This window comes from Juglans microcarpa x Juglans regia, chromosome 3S (assembly GCF_004785595.1).
Source record: "Juglans microcarpa x Juglans regia isolate MS1-56 chromosome 3S, Jm3101_v1.0, whole genome shotgun sequence".
Lineage (NCBI taxonomy): Eukaryota > Viridiplantae > Streptophyta > Magnoliopsida > Fagales > Juglandaceae > Juglans > Juglans microcarpa x Juglans regia.
Genome location: NC_054599.1, coordinates 18755442 through 18783226, shown reverse-complemented (window position 1 = coordinate 18783226; position 27785 = coordinate 18755442). Strand labels below are relative to the sequence as shown.

Below are 27785 nucleotides of genomic sequence, written 5' to 3'. Positions count from 1 at the left end.
CATTTCTTGGAGGTATGATCACCATCGAAACTGATCAATCCTTTCATTTTCTCACTTTCGTATACTTTCTTTCCATCCAAACACTTAATTCGGATATGTTACATATAAGTGGGGTTTGTAATAAAATTGGGTATCGTCCTCTTGATTAAAAAAAGAAAGAAATGGTACATATAAGTGTTTTGCACAAAAGAGAAGAAAAAAAATTTAGTCACTTATAATCAATGTTTGTTTACAGAACTCTACAGTAAATAGTATAATGATATTCTTGACATCTTTATTGAAATAATGTTTACACGAGGTTGTACAGTCCAATTATATGCTTAATGGTACATCCGTATCCAACACCTAATACGATGCTTCTGCTTACACACTAGATAACTGGCCGTAATAGTACTCCCCCGGCGGCGCCCGTCAAGCTGATATTAACCCTCTAGGGTCAGGAGAAGCATGTGGTACAGGCAACTTCAATGGAGGTTTGCAACCAGACCACCATCACGAACAATTACATTATTTCTCACTGAAATTTTTAGCAAAACATGACAAGAACTTGTCGTGGAAACCTTGTAGTAACTGACTTTATATACCTATAGATATGTTTCATATCATTGTGACTATATCAAGATGTTTCCCAGACCTTGTAATCTTTTCCCTCAACAGCTAAAGACCATCTCTGGGGCCCACTTGGGGGTTCAGAATGACCTGGTCCTATCTTCACTGCAACATTTTCACCAATGATGGCCGCATACACATCCCTTTCGGCCTTGGTGATTTGAACCTAGATTATGCAAGTATCAAGATGGAAGTCAATATTTTGAAACCTTTCTGTCAATTCTACCAACATACTTGGCTTTAGCTATAATAATCCATTTAGAAATAAAAATTAACTGTCCATTTGGTGACAAGGAAGAAACAGAAAGAGGAAACAAAAATGGATTTGAATTGAATGTTTTAGCTCCAAAAAGTAGGATGTTCTAAGCCAAGAATGACAATGACAGAAATGACAGACAGTTATACCAGAGACCAAAGATTAATCTGATTTGACTTGCATTATTTGTCAATATTTAATGTATAACAAGAAAATTAGAAAAAAATTTCTTAGGAGGTTCTCTATGCACATGATGCCCAATATCGAAGCCTATAATTGATACTTACAGTACTGCGACAGTGGATTTTATTCCGGTTCCTGAGAGATATCAGAGCTGCAATTTCAGATTGGTGGTGAGAGAAAATGTGGTCGTAGAACACCGTGGGTGTTCCTGGATGAGTTAGGATGTAAGCATATCCTTGCATTTCCTTTCCACCTGGGAATCTCCAGTGACCCTGCAGGAAGAAAATAATGTAAAAAGTTCACTTGTGTGAATACAATGTCACTTACTACTCCAAGTCGAGACAGGGTGTTATTCTAACCTAATATCAGTGGGAGAAAAGTGAAAGATGGTACAAGATTTGTGGTAATTCAATAATGCAACCACAGATTTACAGAGAGACTATGAGCCAAGGACTTTGTTTTGTAGAATTCACATAATTTCATTCGAGCCATAGCTGAAAATAAAGAGTACCTTTTTTTTTTATAAGTACTTGGCTGTTAGTTTAAGCTGTATTACTTTCCATATTTCAATGAAAATCATTTATGAGAAGACAAAACTGGTGGATAAAATGGATGGTTCAAAATGAAAGAAGTCCAAACCTGAGTAGAACCAGTGTCATGATTCTCTATAAAGGTAACAGCACGCGATGGCCACCACCCAAGAACTCCAGGAGGTTTTCCCCTTTGATCAGATAATCGCCAATATTCACATCTTTCCAGGGCCTACATAAAATATATATACCATGTAAATATATACTGTCCACATCTTAAGAAAGGTCATTACTAGTAGAAGTCCATAAAATTGGAGTCCTGGTTACAGATCCCTGCTATGTTCTAATATTAGTTGAAGATTGAATGCATGCCATCAGGTTCTGGCATTTTCCTTTGATTAGGTAAACTTAGCACATTCCAGAATCATAAGTGATACAGCTTCCATAGAAATAACAATGAAGAATTGGAGTAGAACTGCAAGCTATACAGCTTCAAGATGAATTATTGAAAACAAAATTGAACTTCAATTTTAAAGCTACATAAAACAAAGGATTTAACACAACATCCTCTAATAACCCAAACACCACGTCAAAAAACTCTCCAGATGAATGCTTACTGAATGAAGAATCCCTTTGGTAGTGACATCAAAGGCACCAGCAGTTCCATTAGTCGCATTGATCCAGTCAATAATTCTCTGTCTATGTGGATCTTGATTGTGATCCATTTCACCATATGTATAACTGAGGGAATCCCAATACTCACCAACAGCAAAGAAAGGTTCACTTGCCTCAAGGTAGTCTTTGACATAACCACCCCAAAATCCCCTGACAAAATCAAGCCTCCATCCATCGTACCCAATTTCCTTCCTGCAGATCCCATTTCCAAAGTAAATCTATATGACAAAAATCTTAACGTGATCTTATTTACAGAAACATACTTTACAAATGGAGCAGAGAGATATGCACATCAACAGGATGAGAAGTGAAGCTTCTATTACATTCGGAATTAAATACACGCGTTCAAGACATAGTTTTTGGCAGCTACATACAGTTCACTTCAGGGTTAAGAAGATTATGCATTATCCACCCAATTAAATTCAATAAAAAATTTTGATTAACTTCAAGGGACATTTATGGGCAAGACCATCCTCCAATGAACCACCTCTGAACTCCAGAAACAACCAAGTCTCTCATGCATTCATTATTTCTAAATAAAACATGGTGCTCACACTATGCAATGAAACCAGGGCATTGGCTCAAATGCAACCTTAAGAAATTATTTGAGATGCCCCTGGAGCTGCTATGATCAGGACTCAACTCTGGTTTTCATTGTGGAATAATTCCAGCCTCGAGCTTTCACTTGTTGATCTACCCCAGGATTTTGGACATGTCTTCGTCTCAAATGTATTTCTTGACTCTTTTGATACAAAAAATAAATGTTTTCTTGGAAAAAGTTCTTCAGAAATTCAAGAAAACAGTCCAGACTGCTCACCTCAGCCAACATAACCATTCTATGAGATCCCTCCTCACAAAATCTTGGGAATGATCAATATTTGGAGCAGCATGGAAATTATCTCCACTACTTTTGTTGCCTCTACCCTGTATGACAAAAATAAGGTATTTTATATATCTGCGAACAAATACTTAGCATTCTGCCCAATAAAAAAAAATTGTATATTATAGGCACGTAGTCTTATAGAATAAATTGTGCATTTCTAATACAGAAACAGGTTGGCAATCCTGAAAGCTTCAAGGTCACTTGATTCTTCTACATTCATAATTTTCATTGTTCCTTGGGTCTAAAGTTCTAAAATCATACAAACAGCAGAGACCAAGCCTCTCAAACACGCTTCTAACCTTCTGTTTCAAGAAGAATTAGCCAAAAACAAGATATTTTTCTTTTTTTTCATTTTTTGATTGGTAGACAGAAAACAGATCTACTGATTCCACTAGAAGTGCTATGGCGGTCACATATATACCAAAGGTTAGAGAACAGATACAAAGCTTCCTAGGTTTACACTTTTGTTTCTATTATATAAGCAGACATGAATGTTAGCCTAGAGAGTCAAGTTTTATTTCATTCATTCTATGAAATTCTATTGTGAGTGGTACTGCAACTACCCCCACTAAAACTGCCACCAGTAGAGCTGTTGCAATAACTGCTGTGCTAGGAGTAAGAGATGTGATCAAAGACAGTCTAGTTAAGAAACATTGTCATCTACTTCTTTTGATCAAAGACAACCCCCACAATAATGTATCCCCTTTGGCAACAGAGTATTCATCAATTAGTTTTCCATGGTGCACTGCATTTTATAGGGCATTGAATAATATAACACACATAACAAATCATAACAAATAATAAAAAGAAATAAGAAAGAAATGAAGGTATCAAACAATATAAAAATGAGATACTATTCTCACCCTGTCGCGCAAAGTTCTAAGAACAATATTTTTAGTTTCATAGGAATAAAATTCCATCTTAATTCCATCACTGTTTGATGTACTAGCAAATATACAGAAAAGAATATTATCTGTTTTTCTAATAAGTAACCAATGATGACTAACTGTTACTTAGTAACTGACACTTCAACAAAACTTGCAAGTCCAACCAGTTATGGTACCTGTAATCGTATATGACCATACAGCAAGTAAGCAGATGTCCCTGAACACTACCATAATTAGTGAAAAAGTTCAAAGCAAGCTAGAATTCTTTGCATACGATAACAAAACAGATTCCATAGGAGGTTGTAACACGGATCATTTATCACTTTATCTATATCCTTATCTCGTAGTACCTGGAATTTAAATTGTACAAGTTTCATTCTTAAGGAACCCTTGAGATGGCAATGCAGCTTTTCTTGAAGTGTTACAAAAGAGAATTTCAGAGAGAGGCGTAAGAAAAAGTTGGTAATCAGGAAATAACAGTACCTGAAAATGTGGATCATCTGCAACCACTGCACGCTCATCCCAATTTAAACGGCCACCAAAGATGTTCCAAACACCATTCTGATTCTTATAGTGTGCACAGCGATGATTCAAGACAACATCTCCAAGAACTTTAATACCAACATCATGGAATGTCTTCACCACTTCTTTCAGCTCATCAATATTTCCATATCTGATTTGTATCCACAACCGAAACAAATATTACTCACAGGACTTCTCCATTATTCAGAACACCACCTCCTATCTTCATATTGGAAAAAGAACATAGAAAACAATATTATAGATTTTTAAAAGTGACACATCTGACCTGGCAAACAATGATTAACTGTTTCTCTAATAAGTAACCAATGATGACTAACTGTTATTTAGTAACTGACACTTCAACAAAATTTGCACGTCCAACCAGTTATGGTAACTGTAATCCTATATGACCATACAGCTAGTAAGCAGATGTCCCTGGACACTACCATAGTCGGTTTTTTTTTTTTTTTTTCTCCTCATAGAATGGTTTAAGTTATAATTACTGAAAAACTTCAAAGCAAGCTAGAATTCTTTGCATACGATAACAAAACAGATTCCATATGAGATCATTTATCACTTTATCTATATCCTTATCTCGCAGTACCTGGAATTTAAATTGTATAAATCTTTTGGCATGTATCCTTCGGGTGATATAGATTCTGTAGGTGGTGGTAACCATATCACGGTGAAACCAAGTGAAGATAATTTTGAAGCTCTTTCTTTCAGCTCCATGTACCATCTTCCAGATTTATGAGATTCCCAGTTAAACCCTTGGCACAATATTTCAAACCCTGTGCCTGTCCCCGAGCATATTTTGACTGAAGGTTTAGGTTCCACGGATTCAACAACAGCTTCCTCTGAGAAAGTTGGAATCGAGCTCCTGAAGATACTATAGGCCTCAGCAGCAAGCTTTTCAATTTCCTGAAGAATACTTTCTTTGGCTTCTTTAGTTTTGGTATTTCGACTCTTCTCAGTAGAAATGTCGCTTACCAGGTTCCTTATTTCATTTATTATTTCATTAGTATATGCACTAAGGGATGCTTCTTCATTTGCTTCTGCATTATTGTCAGGTATCTGTGCACTTTCAGATAGATCTTGTCTGGATTTAGTAAGCAAGCTACTAGAACTTGGGAGAGGAATGTAGAAGTCATTTCCCATACATTTCAACCAAGTGCCCTCATCTAGCTTGAGCACAAAAACAAAACCTTCAAGTCCTTCTTCTAGAGTAAACAAGCCCCAACATCCATCTCCTCCCTCTTTTGGCTGCAAATTTGTTACCCATGTAATTTAACAAGTAACATAACCAAGACAACATTCTTAACAGCTTAAGATCAAAAGCTAAACTAGATGAATTGAGCCATCCCAATTCAAAGTTTCCACAGAAGAATAGCACAGAGAAGAATATAAGTAAACCTAACAACTTTCCACCGCATCACAACACATTTGCATCAAACCCTATATGAGTTGCTGTCAGCATGATCAACTTGCAAGTACACATGTAACATACATATGTTGGCACTTAATAAAAATTAAAAAAAAAATCCTCCTAAATTCTAGTCAAATGCGTACTTTTTTTCCTTTTAAAAAAAGGTATGCGTATGACTAGATATGGAAGGACAAATAAATAGGCAGTCACACAATTGAGAAAGCACAATCTCTCACTCTAGCTCTATAAAACCCCAATAACTTCAATGCTATACCTGTAATCGTGTACGCAAAGCCTTGTCCCTAAAAAATATTGTTTCAGGTGGATGTGGGCCAGATGGAATTTCCCAACTTTTAGCATCATCTCTGTAAACACCCCAGTGAATGACAACATCTCCAGGTAGATCGGTTTCCACATACAGAAGACTTTTAGCTGTCTCTGGGCACTTTCTAACAGAAACAGTGACTGAATTCTCAAAAGCTACATGTTTTGCAATAGGCTGCTCGTAGAAACCTTCTAGGCTCCTACTTTCTTGTCTAGGCTCTCTGAATTCATTGGTGCTGTCTGAATCATTAGAGTGTGAGACTTCTGCCCCAAGGACCAAGTTAGATGGCGGCCCCAAAGCCCCTGGGTTTCAAGAAGAGCCAAGAAACTGTCAGATCATCACTGAACGCGGAATGGAAGGAGAGGATAATTACCAGGAAAGCGAGCAAAGATAAAAATCACCCATCATGATACTACTCTTGCCAACCCATTATAGTAGCCTAGTAGGCACAAATGGAGTCTGCAGCAAAGCACATGGCCACATGGCTAGAATTTCTGAGGTTATTCGTGTTTAAAAAATTAGTAAATGATTAAATTCACAATTTCTCATCAGCTCTTGTCATCATAATAATTGGCGATTTAACAATTCAAGTAGGGAATGTACTAAAAAATAAGTGTTATGTAATTGGAGAAGATATCCCAATCGGTTAGCCCTTAAGATGGACCTGGGCCCTTACCGATGGAATAGCTATTCAGTTGATGGTAAAAGATAAATGAGGTTATTATTCGAATTTGCTAAAAGATGAATCATCATCTCTAAATTTGAATTTGAATAAAGGATAACCACTATCAATGAGAGAACAAAGATAGCTCACGGAGCTCTATATAAAGGAAAAATCCAGGTAAGTAAAGAGATCGAATTCTTGTTATTATTATTGTTATCCTCAAATTACTAACCTAGGCATCGGAGGCGTTCACTCGGACCCCCGTGCTCTCTACACTTTGGTTGTAGGTAATCGTGAGGTGGTGGCGGTGAAACACGTCCATAACAGTTGGCACCATCTGTGGGATCTTTTAAGTCTCACACTTTGCATGCTTTCACATGCCCATCACTACTCAATCTCAGGCAACTAGAGATCAAGGAGAAACTTTACAAAACATGGAGGAGAAGATCCCAGAAATGGAGGAAATGATAAAGAAGCTTACCACGGAGATGGATTCCTTGCGTAAGGAAAATGAGACTCTTAAGTCACGAAATGGACCGTCATGCGAGGATGCGACATCCAGTCAGGCTGACAGGATAGAGATGGAGGCAAATAGTGCGGGAAAAGGCCATCAAGAGAACGAGAAAGCAAAGAAATTGCACCACAACGTACATAGCTTGATGGACAAATATAAGGAGATGGCCAAGAAAATAGGAACGTCTTCTTCGGTCGATCAGTTGCTGTCGAGCACAAATCTACCATTTTCTACCAACAATGGACCTATACGACAGCTCGAAAGATCCCGTGGAGCACCTTGAGACTTTCAAAGCTCATATGACGCTTCACGGGTTCCCGAGGAAAATTGCTTGTACAACTTTCCCTTTGACTCTAAAGGGATCGGCGAGCGAATAGTTTGGTGCACTGCAACCAAACTCCATAGAGAGTTTTGAAGAGCTGGGCCGACAGTTCTTGACCCAATTCATGGCAAGTAGAAAACGTAGGAGACCCGCCGCCTACTTATTAACTATCAAACAAAGGGAGGATGAAAGTTTGAAAATATATTTCATACGCTTCAATAAAGAAAAGATGATGACCGACGACTAAGACAAGAAAATCATCTTAGCAGCACTATCGGGAGGTGTTTGGCCAAGGAGCCCTTTTATGGCCGAGCTGGTCCGAAAAACTCCTTCCACCTTTATGAGAGTTCATGGACAAGGCTGATGATTTTGTTAATGCTGAAGATACCTTGATCGCTTTGACCACCCAACCAGAAAGAATGAGTGAACGGAAAACAAAAGGAGGATAAAGGAAAGACCGAGATGGAGGACAAAAGGCGAAAAGAGACCAGCAAGACTCAAGGCGGGATGGTAATGTAAGAAGGTATAGTGGCAATTATGTACTCTATTCAGAAAAAACAAAGGAAGAAGAACCAACTAAGAATGAACGGCAAACCGAGAAGTACTGCACTTATCATAAGACAAGGGGACACAGAATTGAGGACTGTTACAACCTGAAACGAAAAGTAGAAGAAATGAGAAACAATGACGAGTTAGAACAATTGATCGCCTAGAACATGACCCGCCCACGACGAACAAACGAAAGGAAGAATGGGCACAAGAAGAGAAGAAGTAAGAGCCACAGGCGATGGGAATCACCAAAAAGGGAAAGGAGGTCAAATGAACCTAGGGACCGAAGAGCGAGAGCAGATGAAAACCGAAGAAACCAACCTTTGGGCGAGATACACACTATTATCGGCGGATATGCAGGAGGTGGCCCAACTTCCTCAGGGAGAAAGACCTATGCAAGGTGGGCAAGATATGAAAAAATCTATAACGTAGAGAGGCCCGTCAAACAGCCCAGAGTACAAGGATCCCCCACAATATCTTTTGACGAGGAAGATTGTCGAGGGGTTATGTACCCCCATGATGATGCTTTGGTGGCAAATTTTACCACCAGGAGAATACTGATTGACAATGAAAGCTCAGCGGATATCTTGTTCTGGGATACTTCAACAAAATGGGAATCGGCAAATAGTAGTTGATACCAACACCAACTACACTTAAAGGGTTCACTGGAGATACAATGCAACCAATGGGGTCCATTACGTTACCAATATCTGAAGGCATAGACCCTTATGTCGTCACGGCGATGATTGAGTTTTTAGTAGTGAGAACTCGGTCGGCATATAATGCGATCATTGGGCGGCCCACGTTGAATGCATTAAAGGCCATTACCTCGACTTATCATCTAAAGATGCAGTTCCCAACATGCAAGGTACACAGACCAAGAGGAATAGGCGAAGTACACGGCGAGCAAGTCTTGGCCAGAGAATGTTATGTGCAAGAGCTCAGACAAGGGCAAAGGGAGGTCAATATGGTGGATTCTGAAAAGCATACGATCCTCCCGCTGGGACCACAGGTAATGGCGACGGAGTTAGAGACTAAAGATGAAAATACCCTGAAGCATAGGGAGGCAGATGAGCCTCTAGAGCTGGTCACCCTTGAGCAGAATCAACCCGAAAGCCATGTGAAGATTGGGACAAAATTGGCACAAGAAGAAAGACAAGCAACAAATAGATTTCCTTCTAGATCATAAAGATGTATTCGCATGGAGTCATAAAGATATGTCCGGGATAGGCGAGGAAGTCATCGAACATGAGTTGAATGTAGACCCAAAGGTAAGCCCAATAAAACAAAAGAAGAGAAACTTTAGTACCGAGAAGTACGAAGCAATCGCAGAGGAGGTGGATCGGTTATTAGTAGCTGGATTCATCAAAGAAGCACATTATCCAGAGTGGTTGTCTAACGTGATGTTAGTAAAAAAGTCCAATGGGAAGTGGCGAATGTGTGTGGATTTTACCGACCTCAACAAGTCTTGCCCGAAAGACAGCTTCCCATTACCAAGGATAGATCTGATAGTAGACGCAACAACAAGGCATAAAATGTTAAGTTTTATGGATGCCTACTCAGGATACAATCAAATAAGAATGAAGAAGGCTGATCGGGAGAAAACCGCCTTTATAACTGACCGGGGACTGTATTGCTATAAAGTGATGCCTTCCGGCCTGAAGAACGTTGGGGCAACCTACCAGAGGTTTGTAAACAAAATGTTTAAAAACCAAATCAAAAGAAGAATGGAGGTGTACGTCAATGATATACTAGTAAAAAGTAGAGAGTTTGACCAACACATAGAAGACCTTAGAGAGGCTTTTCAGGTTTTACGTCAATACCAAATAAAGCTCAACCCAACAAAGTGCGCATTCGAAGTATAGTCGGGAAAATTACTTGGTTTTATGTTGTCAAAGAGAGGAATCAAAGCAAATCCCGAGAAACTCAGAGCAATAATAGAGATGAAGTCGCCCACGAACTTGAACGAAGTATAGAAATTGGCGGGCAAGATTGCAGCTCTAAACAGGTTTGTATCCCGATCAACAGATAAATGTCTTCCTTTCTTTCAGGTGCTTAAGAAAGCACAAGAGTAGGATGCCAACTGCGAAGAAGCATTTTCTCATTTGAAAGAGTATCTAGTTAAGCCACCATTGCTCAGTCACACCAAATCGGGAGAGCCATTGTCATTGTACTTAGTAGTAACTCCAGACGCAGTATCTATTGTGTTGGTACGAGAGGAAGGGAATGAGCAAAAGTCGGTGTATTACGTAAACAGGGCGTTGAGAGGAGCAGAGACCAGGTATCCAAAGGTGGAGTTGGTCGCCTTCGCTATGGTAGTAGCAGCAAGGCGATTACGGTCTTATTTCCAAGCCCATCCAATAAGGGTAATCATTTCGTCGCCTCTACAAAAGGTGTGCAGAAACCAGACACCTCAATACGGTTGGTCAAATGGTTAATTGAACTAAGTGAGTACGACATCAACTACATACCAAAAAGCACTGTGAAAGGGCAGATACTAGCCGATTTTGTAGCAGAGTTTTCCAATCTCAAAGAAGAAGTCCACAAACCACCTGAGAAGAATCCATGACAAGTGTATGTAGATGGGTCAACCTGCCGAGCAGGTGGAGTCAAGGAGTACATAGTAACAAGTGAGGGGAAAGAATTGTACCACATAGTACGATTGGAGTTCAAGGTGACAAACAACGAAGCTGAGTATGAAGCAGTACTCACTGGTTTGGCGATCACGAGGGCATTAGGAGGTGAAGAAGTCAAGATGAAAGCTGATTCACAAGTGATAGTTGGGCAAATCACAGGGGAATTTGGCAAGGGGATCCAAGTTGATAAAGTACCTTCACCAAGTACAGGAACAAAGCAAACATCTCAAGTACTTTCGAATCGAGAAGATACCTCTTGGAGACAATTCCAAGGTTGACCGATTGGCACGCGTGGCCTCCTTAAAACAAGAAGAAACACTATCATGGAAGGTTGATTTACAAGCAATGGTTAGACCAACGGTAGGAGAAGAAAGTTTACATATAGGGAAGAACACACCAGGATGGACTAATGATATAAAAAAGTATTTAGAGACGGGAACTTCCCTCATCTCGGGAAGAAGCGAGAAAGTTAAAAAGCAGGGCGACTAGATTTACCATCATTGACGGAGTACTCTATAGGCGGGATTTCTCAAACCCATTGTTGCGATGCATAACAAAAGAAGAATCTGAGTACGTGATGAGCGAAGTATATGAGGGGATTTGCGAGAGTCACTCAGGAGGACGATCACTCACTGCAAAGATTGTAAAAGTAGGGTACTATTGGCCAAACACACTCAAAGATGCGAAGGAGTTTGCGAAAAAATGTGTTCAGTACCAGATTCATGAACCGATCCCAGGTGCACCCCCTGAAGAGTTGCAGTCCATAACATCCCCATGGTCGTTGCTCCAATGGGGAGTGGACTTGGTGGGCCCTATATCCCCTAGCAAAGGAGGAACCAAATTCATCATTGTAGTTGTCGACTACTTTACAAAGTGGGCAGAAGCTTATGCGATAGCTACAATAACTGCTCAAAGCGTGACAAAGTTCCTATGGAAGGCAGTAATATGCAGGTTTGGGATACCTCAGTGTATCATTTATGATAATGGAAGACAATTCGACTCTGAACATTATCGTCAATGGTGTGCAGAGCTAGGAATCAAGGTCAAGTACTCTTCTCCAGGCAAACAGACAAGTGCAAGCAACTAATAAAACCATCATGGGAATGGTGAAAAAGAAGATAGGCGACAGAAAAGGCCTATGGGCCTACGAACTCTCAGAAATTTTGTGGACTTACAGAACGACAGCAAAAACCTCAACAGGCCAAGCACCTTTCAACCTAACCTATGGGAGTGAGGCGATGGCACCAGTAGAGGTCGGGTTACCAAGCTACAGAAGAAGAAATTTTAATCTAGAAACAAACGTAGAAGAGTTAGAAGAAAGCTTAGACCTGTTAGAGGAGATAAGGGCAGATGCAGAAGTCAGAGTTGTGGCTTCTAAGAAGAAAGCGGAGCAAAACTTCAATAAACGAGTGAGGCCTAGGTCATTCAAAGCAGGCGACTTAGTACTGAAGGAAACCGACGTGACCTCGGGAGAAGAAGGGAAATTAGGCCCTCGATGGGAGAGACCTTATGTTGTAGTAGCAAGCCACAAGCCAGGGACTTACCACCTCAAGGATGCCGTAGGACGCCAGCTACCTCACTGGTAGGACCCTATGTTTTGTGGCCCATGGCCAAGCCACTAGCCATGTCAACCTTGCCAGTAATGTCAGCCATGCCCATGGCCCATGCCATGGGTCAGCCTAGCCCACACATGGGCTCATGCATGCCATGGGTCAACTTGGCCCATGCCAATTATGTTATTGCTTATTGTTTATTTTAATTTAATTATTTATTTTCCAAGTGACCTATTGGGGGCTTCCAAATTGTAATCTTTATAAATATGACCCTTAGTCTTTGCATTGGGATCTTTTGCAAATTCCCTAGAGGAGAATTACTTTGTTTAGGAGATCAACCATCAATGCTAGGCACTTGGACTTTTTGGATGCAATTCTTGAATCCCAAAGAGAGGATCACACCTTGCAATTCGTGAATATGTGTGATTCATTTATCTTGTTCTTGCAACTTGGTGCAATTCGTGAATCTAAGTTGTTATCCTTGTTTTTATCAAGTTATCAATTCATGAGGTTTATTACAACTATTGTGCAATCCGTGGATCATTAGTTGATTTGTTACCTCTTGTTCATTCAAGTTCTTAAGTATTTTACTTTGTTATTGAGTGTTCATCATTTTGTTCTTGGTGTTCATTCTTTCATTGCTCATTTGATCCTTCCATACCCTCATTCTCGACCACTAAAGTGTTTGTCACTTTTCATAAATTCTTCCCATCATCCAACTTGCCCTAGCCGAAGTCCACTTCCCATATTTGGCTTCCATCTATATTCGGCCACCACATTATTTCCTCATTCCATTTTGCCTTAGCCGTGAGTCTCACTTACCATAAATGGCTTGCCCATAAATCTTTCCATATCCACAAAGCCGTAGCCATATACCACACTTACCACATTCGGCCACATCATAAGCCTCCCCTCCTCAAAATCCTAGCCGCCCACCTCAAGCCCCTATAAGGTAACTCATTCCTTTTAGGAGTCTTGACTTCCTCACATTCAAATTCAAATCCCTTAATTTAAGGAATTGCAAATCCTCTTCAATTCCTTAAATCATTCTTCCTAAAATCTCTCTAGTCAACCATTGACTTGCCATCTTAGCCAAACCCAAATCCTCCACCTATCCTAAAAGATTCCTCCATCTTAGAATCTTTCCATATCCATTTCAAATCATCCAACCCTAGCCAACTCCCTCCAACTCGCCAACCCTAATCTCACCATATCCATTTTGGCAACCCTAGCCATCCAACATCCAAAACCCTAATCCCTCATCCTTAGCCACGACAACCCTAGCCTCCAAACCCTAGCCTCACTCTTCTACCTCATTCCTAAACCCTAGTATCATCCTAAACTCCAACCCTAAGCCAACTCTTCCCAATCTCGAAATCAACCCTAGCCACCTCACAAAACCCTAGCTACACTTCACTATACCAACCCTAATTACCATCCAAGTGGCCCAAGCATCAAGGACACCCTTCAAGCCGTCCAATTACATCAAACACTCATAATCATCACTTAGATCATCCAAAACCCTAACCTCACCTCACTTATCCAATCCTAGCCCATCATCTTGGCGCCACACTCAAGGACAAGTCCCTAGCCACCCACATTGATTTGTCCTCCCTAAACACTTAGCCTACCCAAGTTCATCATCATCTCCATCATTCCATCACCCAAACACCAACCTTTTGTTGAAGGCCAAGCAAGTTGGTAAGGTCACTCGGTCATCATCCTCACCAAGGTAAGCTTGTAGTCCTTAGTGTTAGGGACAAGATCGGGGTCCCTATCACCCATGGAACGCAGAGCACCTACGAAAGTACTACGTTTAAAGGAAAGATATGTAGTTTTCTTTTATTTCGTTTGTTGATTTATGTATGAATATCATTTTCAATAAATGTCGGCACGTTTTGTCCACCATTTCCTTTGTTTTGTTTCTTTTGGCTTTTCAATAAGTATCCAAGACTTGAAAAAAAAAAAAACAAAAACAAAAAAAAAAAAGAAAAAGGAGAAGGCGACGTGGTCAAGAAACTCTCCCACAAGCCTAAAAACTTAAAGGTTAAAACGGTCGAGGAACTCTCCCATTAATACCTTCTCGCCAAAAGGCGACGTGGTCGAGGATCTTTCCCACGAACCTAAAAACTTAAAGGTTAAAACGGTAGAGGAAATCTCCCATTAACAACTTCTCGCTAGAAGGCAATGTGGTCGAGGATCTCTCCACGAACCTAAAAACTTAAAGGTTAAAATGGTACAGAAAATCTCCCGTTAACACCTTCTCACCAGAAGACGACGTGCTCGAGGAACTCTCCCATGAATCTAAAAATTTGAAGGTTAAAATGGTCGAGGAAATCTCCCGTTAACACCTTCTCGCTAGAAGGCGACGTGGTTGAGGAACTCTCCCACGAACCTAAAAACTTTGAAGGTTAAAATGGTCGAGGAAATCTCTCGTTAAACACCTTCCCGCCAAAAGGCGATGTGGTTGAGGAACTCTCCCACGAACCAAAAAAAAAAAAAAAAAGGATAAAACGGTCGAGGAAATCTCCCCCTAGCCCCAAAGGGATAAAGGAGGTCAAGAGAAACTCCTACTAATGGGCGATGTAACTCTCACAATCAAGAACAATATAAGGTTAACACAAAAGGTATGAATAGCATGGGTTGATATCATGATGTAGAAGCAGCAATGAATACTTCACATCCAACAGGCAAAGTTCAAAAGTCTCAAAAACGACTTACAAAGGTCCAATATAAAAATTTAAAAAAAAAAAAAAAAGTCTTTCAAAATTTAGTCATTTACAAGGCTTAAAAAAAATCGAAAGCAAATCCCGATGGGAATGAGAAAGCTCCAAGCTAAGCAAGCGTCAGGATGGGCAGCAAAAAGTGTTAGGCATCTCGGCCCAACCAAGGGAGTCACAGAAATGAAGGGCAACCTCACTAGCCCTAATAGACTTTCATTCCAAGGTATGTAGGTTCGTTGTGGGTTCCCGAAGAAGAAACTCACGAAGCTGTTTTACCCCCAATTTGAAGCCTATACCCCAGGCTCGTAATCGAATCTTAGGGGCAGCAACCAACTGAAGAAGGACCCGGTTAAGGTCATTCTGAGAATTCTCCAAGGCAGATCCCACCTCAACTAATCGGCGTTCCAGGATAGAAATTGTTTTCTTGGCAGATTTAACAACTTTGTCAAGCTGAAGGTATTGGCAATCGCAGTCTTTAAGAAGGCCCTTCACCTCAACCAAGTTCTTCTCGGCTTCAGCTTTCATCCCTTCAGCCGCCCCCAGCTTTATAAGCAACTCCCTTTTTTCATCTCCAAGAGAGGTCAGGCGAGAAGCATATTCGGATTTGGACTTGGCCAATCCTTCAATTTCTAAGTTCGCGCGATTAAAGCTGGCGGCGAAGCCATCCTGCTCTTTCAAAACACACTCCACCTAAGCAGCCAACTCATCACATTCTTTCTTAAAAGCCTCTGCCTTGGCAACTAAGTTGTCCCTCTCCCGCACAGCTCCCTCTGCTTCATTCAGGCGAGTAGCAAGGTCATCCCATTCTTTCCCAATTGCTACCACCTCCTGACGGTAGTGGTCAACATCCCCAGAAGAAGTCGCCAACTCTTCTGGGAGTGAAGCAACTTGGGCACGAAGGGTAGCCAACTCGTCATTAGAAAAATGGGAGCGAGCCTCAAAGAGAGCCAACTCGTCAACCAATTGGTTTTTCTCGCCTTCCAAATTCATCCAATCATCCGCCAGGTTAGCAGCAAGACGATCAACACCCTAAAATAAATAAATAAAAAGAAGAAGGATTAAAAATATGTTCTTTGGAATTATTCACCAAAACATTAAGGAGAACGTGGCAATACCGGCGCAAAAACACTACAAAGCTGTTGAACAAAGGCATTGATGACCTCTGCTCGGTGAGTATGTAAGGAGGCCGGGGAAGCTACCGGATGGGAGCTAGAAGAGCCTCTCGGTTTGATAGCCGGCTAGGAGATATTAGCAAAATCCCCCTGGGGAAAGGCGGCTTCAATAGCGACGAACAAAGGGCGGCAAACAGATGGTTCAACAGGAGGGACCAAGCAGTTTTTGGCCTTCCATATCTCACCAGTTTCATCCTAGCGGGGTACAGCCTGATTGGTCCTGAGATCCTCCTCAGGAGTTGTCAAAGATGCTTCGCCACTTCCTCGAGGAGAAACACTAAAAGGCGGTGAAGGAATCGAAACCCTACTGCCACTGGCGAGGGAGAGGGCTGGAAAAACAAAGGGCAAATCCATAGTAACCCCACCCGAAGTCGTTGAGGCAAGGGGAACTAAGTGCTGCAACTAACTCTTGAGCACTCCCCTCTTCACCCCTTCCAATCAAGGTAGATCCAAAGGAGCGAGGTCAGTAGAGGCGTAAAAGCTTCAAAGGGCGGGAAGCTCGCAGGAGCGGAAGGTGGCATTGTAAGGAGGATAGGGTTCAAAACAAAAATGTCTTCTTCCACTGGAGTATCATCACATTGCTGTCGGGAATCATCAGTCGGAGCCATTGAAGGCTGTGCAGTAGCTTTGGCGGCAATCTCTGCAGCGAGGATACTATCGAGGTCTTCCTCGGCTTGCAACATGATGTCATCCAAAGAAAGAGATAGTGGATCCATAACACTTAGTTCCTCCTGAGTGGCCACCTTGGTGCTCCCACCTTTCTGGGAGGCAATTTTACTCGACAATTCGTGAGAAGAACTCAACTTGGTCCCATTCTGTTTTTTAGGAGGTACCAATTTTGTATCTCCGCCCGCCGCTGAGGGAAGTAGAACACCACCTTTGGATGAAATGGACTCATCGGAGCGAGACGAGACACGAGCTTTTTTAACATTTGTTTGTTTCTTCCCGCCTTCGCCAGGACGTTTCTTCTTTTTCAAATCTCCTGACTGCGGGGGAGGACCAAAAAACTCGCGCCCCAAAATATGGGTCCGACTGGGAACCATCATGAACCTCTCAATGTTACTAGGGGTTAAAAGCGCATCCGAGAGGCACAATTTGGGGTGAGCTTGAGCCCAGGACTCCACTAGCCTAACATAGGCCTCCTCACGAGAGGAAAGAATCACTTCGTAGTCATCCCCATCGGAGACAGGAGACCAACAGGCCTTAATGGAAAATTCTCGATTAGGAACTTCATCAGCAGGAAACTCCTAGCCAGAGCCATCAATAAAGAAAATTTTATTGGTCCATTCCTTCACATGAGAGTCATTGCGCTCTAAGTCAACCAAGGCCCGACGGGCTGTAAAACTGCAGAGATTACCATCCAAGTGCCTAAACTTGTGAATGGACAAAAACTCACGGGTTGTTAGGTCTGGGTACTCATTGCCCATGGGTTCCAGCACCCGTCGCCACAAAACGCAGCAGGCCATCAAGATCCTCCAGGCGTTGGGTACCAACTTAGCTGGAGCAAGCCCTAAGACGTCTAATATGTCGCGAACAGGGCACACAAAAGGCAAACGAAGTCCCATGGTGAACATAGCAAGATAAAGGGCAACAGAGGCAGCCATACCTTTGGCGTCGACAGGTTTCTGGTTGGGAGCTGGAGCTTTCAACTCGACGGAATCAGGGATGTTGAAATTATTCCGAGCATTCTCCAACTCACGCAAAGTGACGACAGAGGACCAGCGAGAACCCGCAAAAATGGGAGCCGGTGGAGCAACAACGAGTCTGGGAGGGGAGTCACGGGGTGGAGAAGAGTTCGGAGCAGCAACTGCCTTACCCTTGGAAGAAGAGGAAGCTATGGAAGGATTGAAAGAAATCACAAAGAGGTAAGAACTCGGAGAGAGAAGGGGAATGCAAGAACCAAAGAAGAGAAATGCAAGAACTCAGAGAAGAGAAATGCAAGAACTTAGAGAAGAAGAGGAAAGCAAGAAACGTGACAGAAAACCAAAAGAAGAGGAAAAATGGGCAACACCTCGAAGAAAGAAACGACACCTAATAATTAAGTCCATGCGCAATGAGACTTCGTGGGGTAACTAGAGAGGATATCCCAACCCATTAGCCCCTAAGATGGACCTGGGCCCTTACCAACGACTAAAGCCCATATCATAACCGAGGAGCCCAACCCAGTACAAAGGAAACCAGCCCATGGCCAATAACGACTGGATAAGCTAATACTGACGGGATAGTATCCAGTCAATGGTAAAACATAACGGAGGTTATTATTCGAATTTGCTAAGAGATGAATCCTCATCTCTAAATTTGAATTTGAATAATGGATAACCACTATCCATGAGAGAATAAAGATAGCTCATGGAGTTCTATATAAAGGAAAAATCTAGGTAAGTAAAGGGATCAAATTATTGTTATTATTATTGTTATCCTCAAATTACTGAGGCTAGCTCCCTCGGATCCTCGTGCTCTCTACACTTTGGTTGCAGGTGATCGTGAGGTGGTGGCGGTGAAACACGTCTATAACAATAACAAAAGAGGAATCAATCTTCAACTGTTTAACATTGAAAAGAAAATTCAAGTCTACAGAAGCTCAATTAAAAAAAAATGGTGGGGGAGGGACAGAAGAGAAAACATGCTATTAACACCAGCTAATACTCACTTCAACAACAAATGCATCGAAGATCAGAAGGAAGTTACAAATGAGGAATGCTGATTTGTTGCTGTTGAATCTATCACCCCTTTCAGCAAGTGGGTCTTATCGAGAAATCACCTCTATTTGACACAACTTCATGGTTTAATAGATGTTGTCAACTCAGACTCATATGTTTGCTTGGGTTATAAATCGTTCCAAATAGATGACAGAGTAATTAAGGCTGAAGATAGTTCGGGCAATGAACAGATACAAATTAAACACGGAAACCAAATGAACCATAGTATTATATAATAGCTCCTACAACCTGGCCACATACTGAGGCTCCTTTTTGCTCCTACTATATTGCCATCATCTTGAAGGTAGTTTACTAGAGGCACCTTGAAATCTCTTCCTCTGTGCTGATACCAAGCACCAGTTTCATCATCCTGCACCACCAAAACCTCCCAATAGATTACACAAAAAGATCTCCACACAATGAACTGGCAGTGTCAACTGGTAACTGTTGAAAAGCAAAACCTTTAAAACAAAATTGATAGCGGCGATTGCACTCTTCGGGATAAGATCGATCATCACTTCATGAAAAGTATCTCCATCCGGTGATAATGCTTTCTTTAAAGGTGTCTCTATGGCATAGTCCTGAAAAGGTTTTTGTTTTCTCATACTCTTATTGGCAATGCAAAGTGGCTCTATACACGACCCTAAGAAACCAATACATACCTTGATGGGAATTGAACCCTGTGGTCTCATTTCAGCAGGAGGTTGATCCCATTCGCTGTAAGAGTTAAATAGACAGGTCTTGTTTGATAACATACGACTATTATACAAACTTGTATTCTAAGTAAGATTCTTCTAAACCCATATAAATACCGAATCAATAATCTAACATTAAAACAGTGGGTACCTGCCAACATCGTCCAAATAAGAAACTCCCCAGTGAAGAATCCATTTCCCGGGAAGATTACAACCTACAGTGAGCTGCATATTCTCATTATTCTGCCCGCGATCTAGCCTGATGAAGATTTTTCCCTCCACCAACCATCCAATTCAATCACAGGTACCTTTTTAATCAGATTGAAACCCTTCAATTCTGCCAAGCTGCTGAAAAAATAGAGCATTTTTATTTTAAGAACACAATTTTGGGTTTGATGCACTTCTTTTTTCCCGGGAAAAAGTGAGGCACTGGAATCTACTAGCCAGAAGAAGTTACATTGCTTCTAATCGACAATAAACTTTATTTTTTATAGCTGAGAAACAAATGAAATACGAAAAAGATCGGCGAAAATCTTCCCTTGTGTATAAGCCTTAATGAAGCATTTGTACGACTATTTCCGATGAAACTACTCAAATTTTTCTCATTTTCTTAGAAACCAAAAACAAATAATATTTACACCCTCAACTTTCATTTGATCGGCAACCAAATAAGTGCATCTCCTTTCCAACGCTCTCACGCGAACCGAACAGAAACCACATTCTCACGCAAAACAAAGCGACGGAAATATTAGGATATAAACAGAAAAATATGCACCGTTTCGACTCGGTTCAGAGGGTAAGTCTCCTTAAAAAAGACGTCGGCGGATTCCAAGGTCTCCACGAGAGCTGTATCGGTAGAAGAGCTAGCTCTGAAAGCGTGAAAGTTGGAAGGCCTGAAGTTGCAGAAGCTCGGGCTTGGAAGAGCAGCTTACGATTCGGAGAGCAATTAAAATAGCAGGGCTTGAAAGTCTTGGATTTGGGACCGTACCTAACGCCACCACGAACAGAGTGGTGGAGCAGAGGCTCTATGCTCACGGTCGACATGATTGAATTTCACTGAAAAAAGAGCGAGAAGAGAACCAGGAGCTTATAAATAGAAAGGAAGTTTCTTTTTTTTCATTCAAAATTTTCTTCGCCAGATATCTCAAATCCCAAAAAATTAATCAATCCGAACGATTATTTTCTGTCCACATATTTACGTAGCATGAGAAGTCTCTTTCCTTGTTTTTACAAGTTTACTCATCTTTTCCTTCCCAGAAAAAGGGAAAATGCTTGCTCCACAGAAAGCCCACCGAAAGCAACAGCCACCGTCGCACCGATTCCTTTTTTTTTATTATTATTATTTTTTACTTTATGATTAAAAAAATATTTTTAAATGATATTGTAAATTTATTTTAAAAAAAAAAATTTAAAGATAAATTAGTCTATATATACTTCCCAAAATAGAGATTGTTCAGACAACTCAATACAATTATATTTAAAAAAAATTAAAATTATAATAATATTTATTTTAAAATAATATTTTTTTTCTTTTTATGAATAGAATTATATACGTAGTCTTTTATTTAGAATTATAAATAAAATTTCTCTAAAAATATGTGTAAGAAAAAAAAAAAAAAAAACACGGTGGCCTTCATCTGTGGACGTAACGTCCCCCCCAAAAAAAAAAAACCCAAGAAAGTTTAGCACTTTTTACTTTTTTTTTTTTTTTCCTTTCAACTTGCACTTGGACCCATCGCAGTAATCAAGCCGTCTTTGCAAGTTTGCATGAATCCAAAGGGTCAACATCCATCGTCTCCAAGAAATAGGGCTTTGCAGAACTGCTGCGTTTTTTTGCATGAATTGGAGAAAACTTTTGACTGTCAATATGAAAGGGGCCGGTGAATAACTTATTATCTACGTTATCTCCAAACAAGATAAAAATTTTTATAAATAATAATAAGATAATATAGTTTATAAATAATAATAAAATAGTTTAAGTAGAGTATTATTTAAATTTTAAAAAAAAAAAGAGAAAGAAAATATTGAATAAAAAATATTATGAAGTTAAAATATTGTTATAATATAATTTTATAATATTATTTTTGTTTGGTAATTTAAAAATGTTGAATTATTTTTTATTTTTTATTTGAAAGTTTGAAAAAGTTGTATTGATTAATTTGAAAATATTTGTATTTGAATTATGTTTAGGAAGTAGATGAGATGAGATGAAAGGATAATTTTGAGATAAGATCTATTTCCAAATAAACCCTTAGATATGTGTCATTCTCATTTCTCAGGTGTTATTTGTAAGATCAAATCATTTCCCAAGTCAATCCGATCTAATTTGATTTAAATGAATTATTTACAAAATACATAAATTATTAAGAGAAAATCTAAAATTAGGATCTAGTATAAACAACTACAAGGTCTTCTACACCTTTCAATAAAAAAAATATGGTAAAATAGAGTCACCTAAAAGGATTCAAATTCTACTAATTTCAAATAATTAAATTAATTTCATCTTGATGAAAAAAAAAAAAAAAAATTTAGTGGGCTGTCTCCACCTCCAATGCCAAAGTGGTGGTGGAGTACCTCGATCCAATCATCTGTTGAAGAGTAATGGCCAAGCCCAATAGTCTTTACAACCCACTTAATAAACTATCAGTACTTAAAAGGAAATAAAAATAATTAAGAGATAGAGCCATGGCTCATTCCTTCGAACACTTAGGTCTTCAGTCAATCCAAGTTTGCATTAGTTTCATCATTCCAAAGACTTCACCTTGGCCGTTTCTTCCACGCGTGTTTCATAACCCACCTCCGTCAAAGCATTTTGCCCACAAGGTGAGGGTACGCTTCTTTCAACTGAGTGAAATCTTCCCACATGGCTTTGTCGATTTCTTGTCATTGCCACCTCACTGAGAGCATTGGTATTGGATTAGTCAAATGTCTTTTCATCTTTAAATTTAATAAATATCGTCCATATTTGCTCCACATTGAATTAGCTAAATTGTTTTTATCCAAAATATAAGTTACAGTAAATTTATTCTTCTTTTCAAATATGAAAAGAATTATAACAAATTTAAAAGTATTTTTGAGATTATTATATTATAGATATGAGATTTTTATTTACATATGAGATTTTATCATCTATATACATATGAGATTATTATATTATAGATTGTTGGATTGTAAAAATAAAAATGAATATATTTGTTAGAGGTTATTGAAGATTATGAAAATAAAATGAACAAGTAATTAAAAAATAAAAATTAATTAAAAAAATATAAAAATATAAAATAAAATATTTTATTATTATAGAGAGTGTGATAACTAATCTAATGTAGACTTCAAGTTTTGAATGATTAGTTAAAAGTGAAAAAACTACATATTAATCAAAATTTGAAGAATAAGATGACCAATCCAGTGCTAATGCTCTAAGAGTTCCACACTTGCTCTATTATGGGATTTCATTAATCGTTGGCCGAGCACTTCTTCCAGCTTAGGCTTCAAGATCCCCATGCTATCAACTGGAGGTAACGTCGGCACTACAGTAATCCTTGACCCTATCTTATTTTTGAGTTGTGACACATGAAATATGGAATGGATCTTGGCTGTTGTTGGTAGATCTAGCTTGTATGCCACGACCCTTACCTTTTATAAGATTTTGAACAGTCCGTAGTACCTAGGGGAGAGTTTAAGGTCACAACGATGGCTTACTGAAACCTGTCGGTAGGGTGCAATCTTAGAAAAACCCAATCCCCAATCTCATGTTGTTGCTCATTTCTGCGTAGATTTGAGTACCTTTTAATCTTGTCTTGGGCCTTTTGTAGATTATGCGTTATAGTATTTGGTCCCTAGTCTGAAGTGAGGCTTCCACAGCTTCCAAACGAGATGTTCTTGGTACATAGCTTAGTAACCTGGGTGATTGGTAGCCATATAAGGCTTCAAATGGAGTGATCCGAGTTGACAAGTGTTAAGTAGAGTTATACCACCACTTAGCCAGTGGTATCCAGTGTGATCAATCCTTGGGCATATCCCCTATAAAACACCATAGGTAGTTCTCAATGGCTTTGTTTACTGATTTTGTTTGGCCATCAATCTGGGAGTAGTATGCAGTGCTTAGACTCATATGCACCCCTTGGAGTGTGAAAAACTCCTACCAGAATTTGCTGGTGAAAGTATTGTCTTTGTGTTTACATATATGCTTGAGGAACAAGTCAACTATTGTCTTGGCTGTGTAAGGGTGCTTCTTGAGTGGTATAAAATGGCTGTATTTAGTAAGCTTGTCTATAACACCCACAAGTTGTTAAAGCCATTAAAGTTAGGGAGCCCCTCCACAAAATTCATAGAAATATGTGTCCAAGGTTAATTAGGGATAGGAAGGGGTTGTGGCAGTCCATTGGGAAGGGTGTTGTCTATCTTGACCCACTAACATAAATCACAATTCTTGATTAACTGTTTGACATCTCCCTTGAGACCCGCCTAGTAAAATTCCCTCCTTGCCTTGTGTATGGTTTTATCAAATCTAGAATGACCACCCTTGGGGCTGTTGTGCATCCATTCCAACAGCCTAGTCATGAACTCCTCTTGGTTGGGATCATACAATCTAAACTTATAGAAGAGTAAGTCTCCTCTCAAAGTGAACAGTGGTGGAAACTTCTACTCCTCAAACTGAGTGATGAGAGTTTGTAGTGTTTCATCTTTAGCATAGGCCTCTTTTAACTCCTCCACCCAATCCATGGTTGGGAAAGATATTAAAGATAGTGAAGTCTCTTTTTCACTGATTAGCTTGGCTAGGGCATCAACCACCCTATTTTTAGAACCTTTTTTATATTCAACCACGAAGTCATCCCAAGAGTTTTTGTGATCCATTTTTGTTGGACAAGGGTGCCCACCTTCTGGTCCAAAAGGTACTTTAAGTTTTGCTGGTCAATCCTGATGATAAATGGTTGGCCAAGCAAGTTGGGTCTCCACTTTACCACTGCTAAAACCAACGCAAATAATTCCTTCTCATAGGTAGGCATGTCTTTAGTTTTTTTCTTCAGAGCTTGGCTGAAAAAAGCCAACAGTTTTCCCCTCTGCATCAAAACTGCTCTTATGGCTTAACTCGAAGCATCACATTCGATAGTGAAGGGTAGGGAAAAATATGGAACAAGAATAGGAGGCTACATTATCGTTTCCTTCAATTTTTGAAAAGCAGCCCTAGATTCCTCACTCCAAAAAAATCTATTTTTCCTAAGCATCCCAGGAATGGGTGCTACAATACCCCCACAACCCTTTATAAACCTTCTATAATACTCAGTCAACCCTAAGAATCCCCTTAGGGCCTTTAGGGATGCTAGAAGTGGCCAATCTCTCATTGCCTTTAACTTTTCCGAGTCTACCCTTACTCCTTAGGTTGAAATGAGATATCCCAAGTGGGAAATCTCTTGGCAGCCAAATCTAAACTTAGTCTTCTTAGCATACAACTGGTGTTACCTCACAATTTGTAAAGTCATCTTCAAGCGTTTCACATGTTTCTGTTCACTGCAAATATAAACCAAAATATCATTAAAAAATACAATAATAAATTTTCTAAGATATGGTTTAGAAACCACGATCATTAAGCTCTAGAAGTTGGATGGGGCATTAGTTAGCCTAAATGGCATGACCAAAAATTTGTAATGCCTTTCATGGGTCCTAAAAATAGTTTTTTGTACATCCTCAGGCTTAGCCCGAATTCGGTGGTGTCTAGACCTTAAATCTAGTTTAGAAAATAGTGTCTCCCTATGTAATTCATCCATTAGCTCTTTCACTATCGGAATAGGAAACTTATCATTGATTGTGACACTGTTGGGCCTTTGATAGTCCTCACAAATGTGCCACGTTCCATCCACATTTCTTACTAATGACACGGGTGAGGAAAATGGACTTTGGCTGGGCTGAATGACACACGAGTCCAAAAGTTCCTTCACAATTCTCTTTATCTCATCCTTTTGGTAATATAGGTATCGATAGGGTCTAATGGAAATGAGTTTAGTTCTATGCAATAGGTTAATAGCATGGTCCTTATTTTTGGTAGGAGCAATCCCTTAGGTTGAAAAAAAAAAAACATCAATGCATCCAGAAGTGAATGGATGGCCAACGATTGCACTTCATTTTCGTCCAGCACACATGCATTTTCACCTTCTAGCACTTGTAACACAATACCACTCTTTTCTAGCTTATTTTCTTGATTTAGTAACCCTTCCTCAATTGACCGAGTGGCTTCCAAACCCCTTAATTTGATAGGCTAACCCTTGTAGGAAAAACTCATGGAGAGCTTTCCAAAATCCCACTAGATAGGTCCCAACTCCCTTGGATCTCCATCTCCATGTCACAACCAGCCAAGACTAAGACATGGATATCCAACTTAAACTTAGTATTATGGATGTAGATCATAATCCCCTCACTTTTAACCTCACTGGAGGCAACTCTCCACTGGCCACTTTTACTTTTATTGTTTCAATGGTGTCCAAGGGTAATTTATTTTTCTTTACTTTCACCGGGTTCAAGAAATTGTGAGTTAAGCCTATGTTGATTAAAATAGTCACCCAATTTGTTCCTATCCTTCCGTTAACCCTTATGGTCTTAGGGTTGTGTGACCCTGTGAGTGCATGCAATGAAATTTCTGAGCTCTCTTATACAGCCTTCAACTTCATTAGTTCCCCATTTCCTTCATTCTTGGTTATTACAACTTCCTTGTGAGATTCAACTTCAGGGTCTTACAACACTTCCTAAAGGAGATATAGCTTAGCATTTAAAAATCTATGTCCTGGGCTCCATTTGGAATCATAATGGTAGCACAATCCCTTCTCCCTCGTGTCCTTCATTTGGGTTTGGTTGATTCTATGGATGGGCTATATTGGTTTTTTGTGAACTGAGATTTTTTTTGTAATCATAGGTGTAACGCCCCAATGGAAGGCTCAAACCACATGGCCTATACTCCAAAAGGACTAGTTAATGATACAATTGGAGTTTCATTAGAACCTTATAAAGAGCAATAACTTATCTTTCCCAAGCAATGTTGGATCTCATACACTACCTACCATTATCTTTATCATATGGGGTATCATAATCTACCCCCCTAAAATTTCCTACGTCCTCGTCGGACCAGGTCGTCGTAGGTGGCACGGCTCAAGTCCTACATTTCTGGTTGGGATAGTCTCTGATACTATTTGTAACGCCTCAATGGAAGGCTCAAACAACATAGCCTATACTCCAAAAGGACTAACCAATTATACAATTGGAGCCTCATTGGAATCTTATAAAGAGCAAAAACTTATCCTTCCCAAACAATGTAGGATCTCATATACCACATACCCTTATCATTATCATATGAGGTATCACAATGGGTCTGGTGGTTGAGATAAGAGAGGCTTGCTGTCTCTTTTTGTTAAATTCATATTTTCTTCCTATATTTTAGCCAAGCTATAGGTTGTAGACAGATTTGAGGGATTAAACATCCTCACTGTCAACCTTATCTCATCCTTAAGTCCACTCATAAGACAACTAAGTTTATAAGTGTCAGAAAGCCCTCTTAGTATATTTGATAAAGTTTCAAATCGAGCCTTGTAATATTCAATTGAAACCCTTTGCCTTAACCTAGTTAGAGCTTCCATTGGGTCATCATAGACATTAGAGCCAAATATGACCAACAGGGCTTTAACAAGGCATCCCAATCATACAATTGTCCAGATTCCTCCAACCTTTGAAACCACACTAGAGCTTGCACTACCATGTGAAAAGAGACCAGGCTAATCATGTGTTGTAGTAGTATATTGTGAAAGACAAAGAAATGGTTTACCTTGTATAACCATCCCATTGGGTCTTCACCATGGAACACAGGAAAGTCAAGGTGCACAAATTTACTGTATACCTCCCCTCCAGATGAGATGTTGCCATATTTTCTTTGTTGTAACCCAGATATTGATTCCCCTAAGGCAAGGCTCTAATTTATCT

At 39.8% G+C, this 27785-nt stretch overlaps 1 protein-coding gene across 1 annotated transcript; it reads right to left on the bottom strand.

Annotated features, from left to right (window-relative positions):
• Positions 1 to 191: 191 nt before the first annotated feature.
• LOC121257760 (alpha-amylase 3, chloroplastic-like) lies at positions 192 to 20751 on the bottom strand (the record flags this gene model as incomplete). Its single annotated transcript, XM_041158968.1, has 13 exons — positions 192 to 775; positions 1153 to 1320; positions 1688 to 1810; positions 2196 to 2445; positions 3071 to 3177; positions 4507 to 4696; positions 5150 to 5808; positions 6246 to 6598; positions 19378 to 19498; positions 19590 to 19709; positions 19791 to 19845; positions 19975 to 20105; positions 20599 to 20751. Coding segments are annotated over 13 exons (2589 nt in total), but the record flags the coding sequence as incomplete, so codon positions are not given.
• Between the last annotated feature and the right edge of the window lie 7034 nt (positions 20752 to 27785).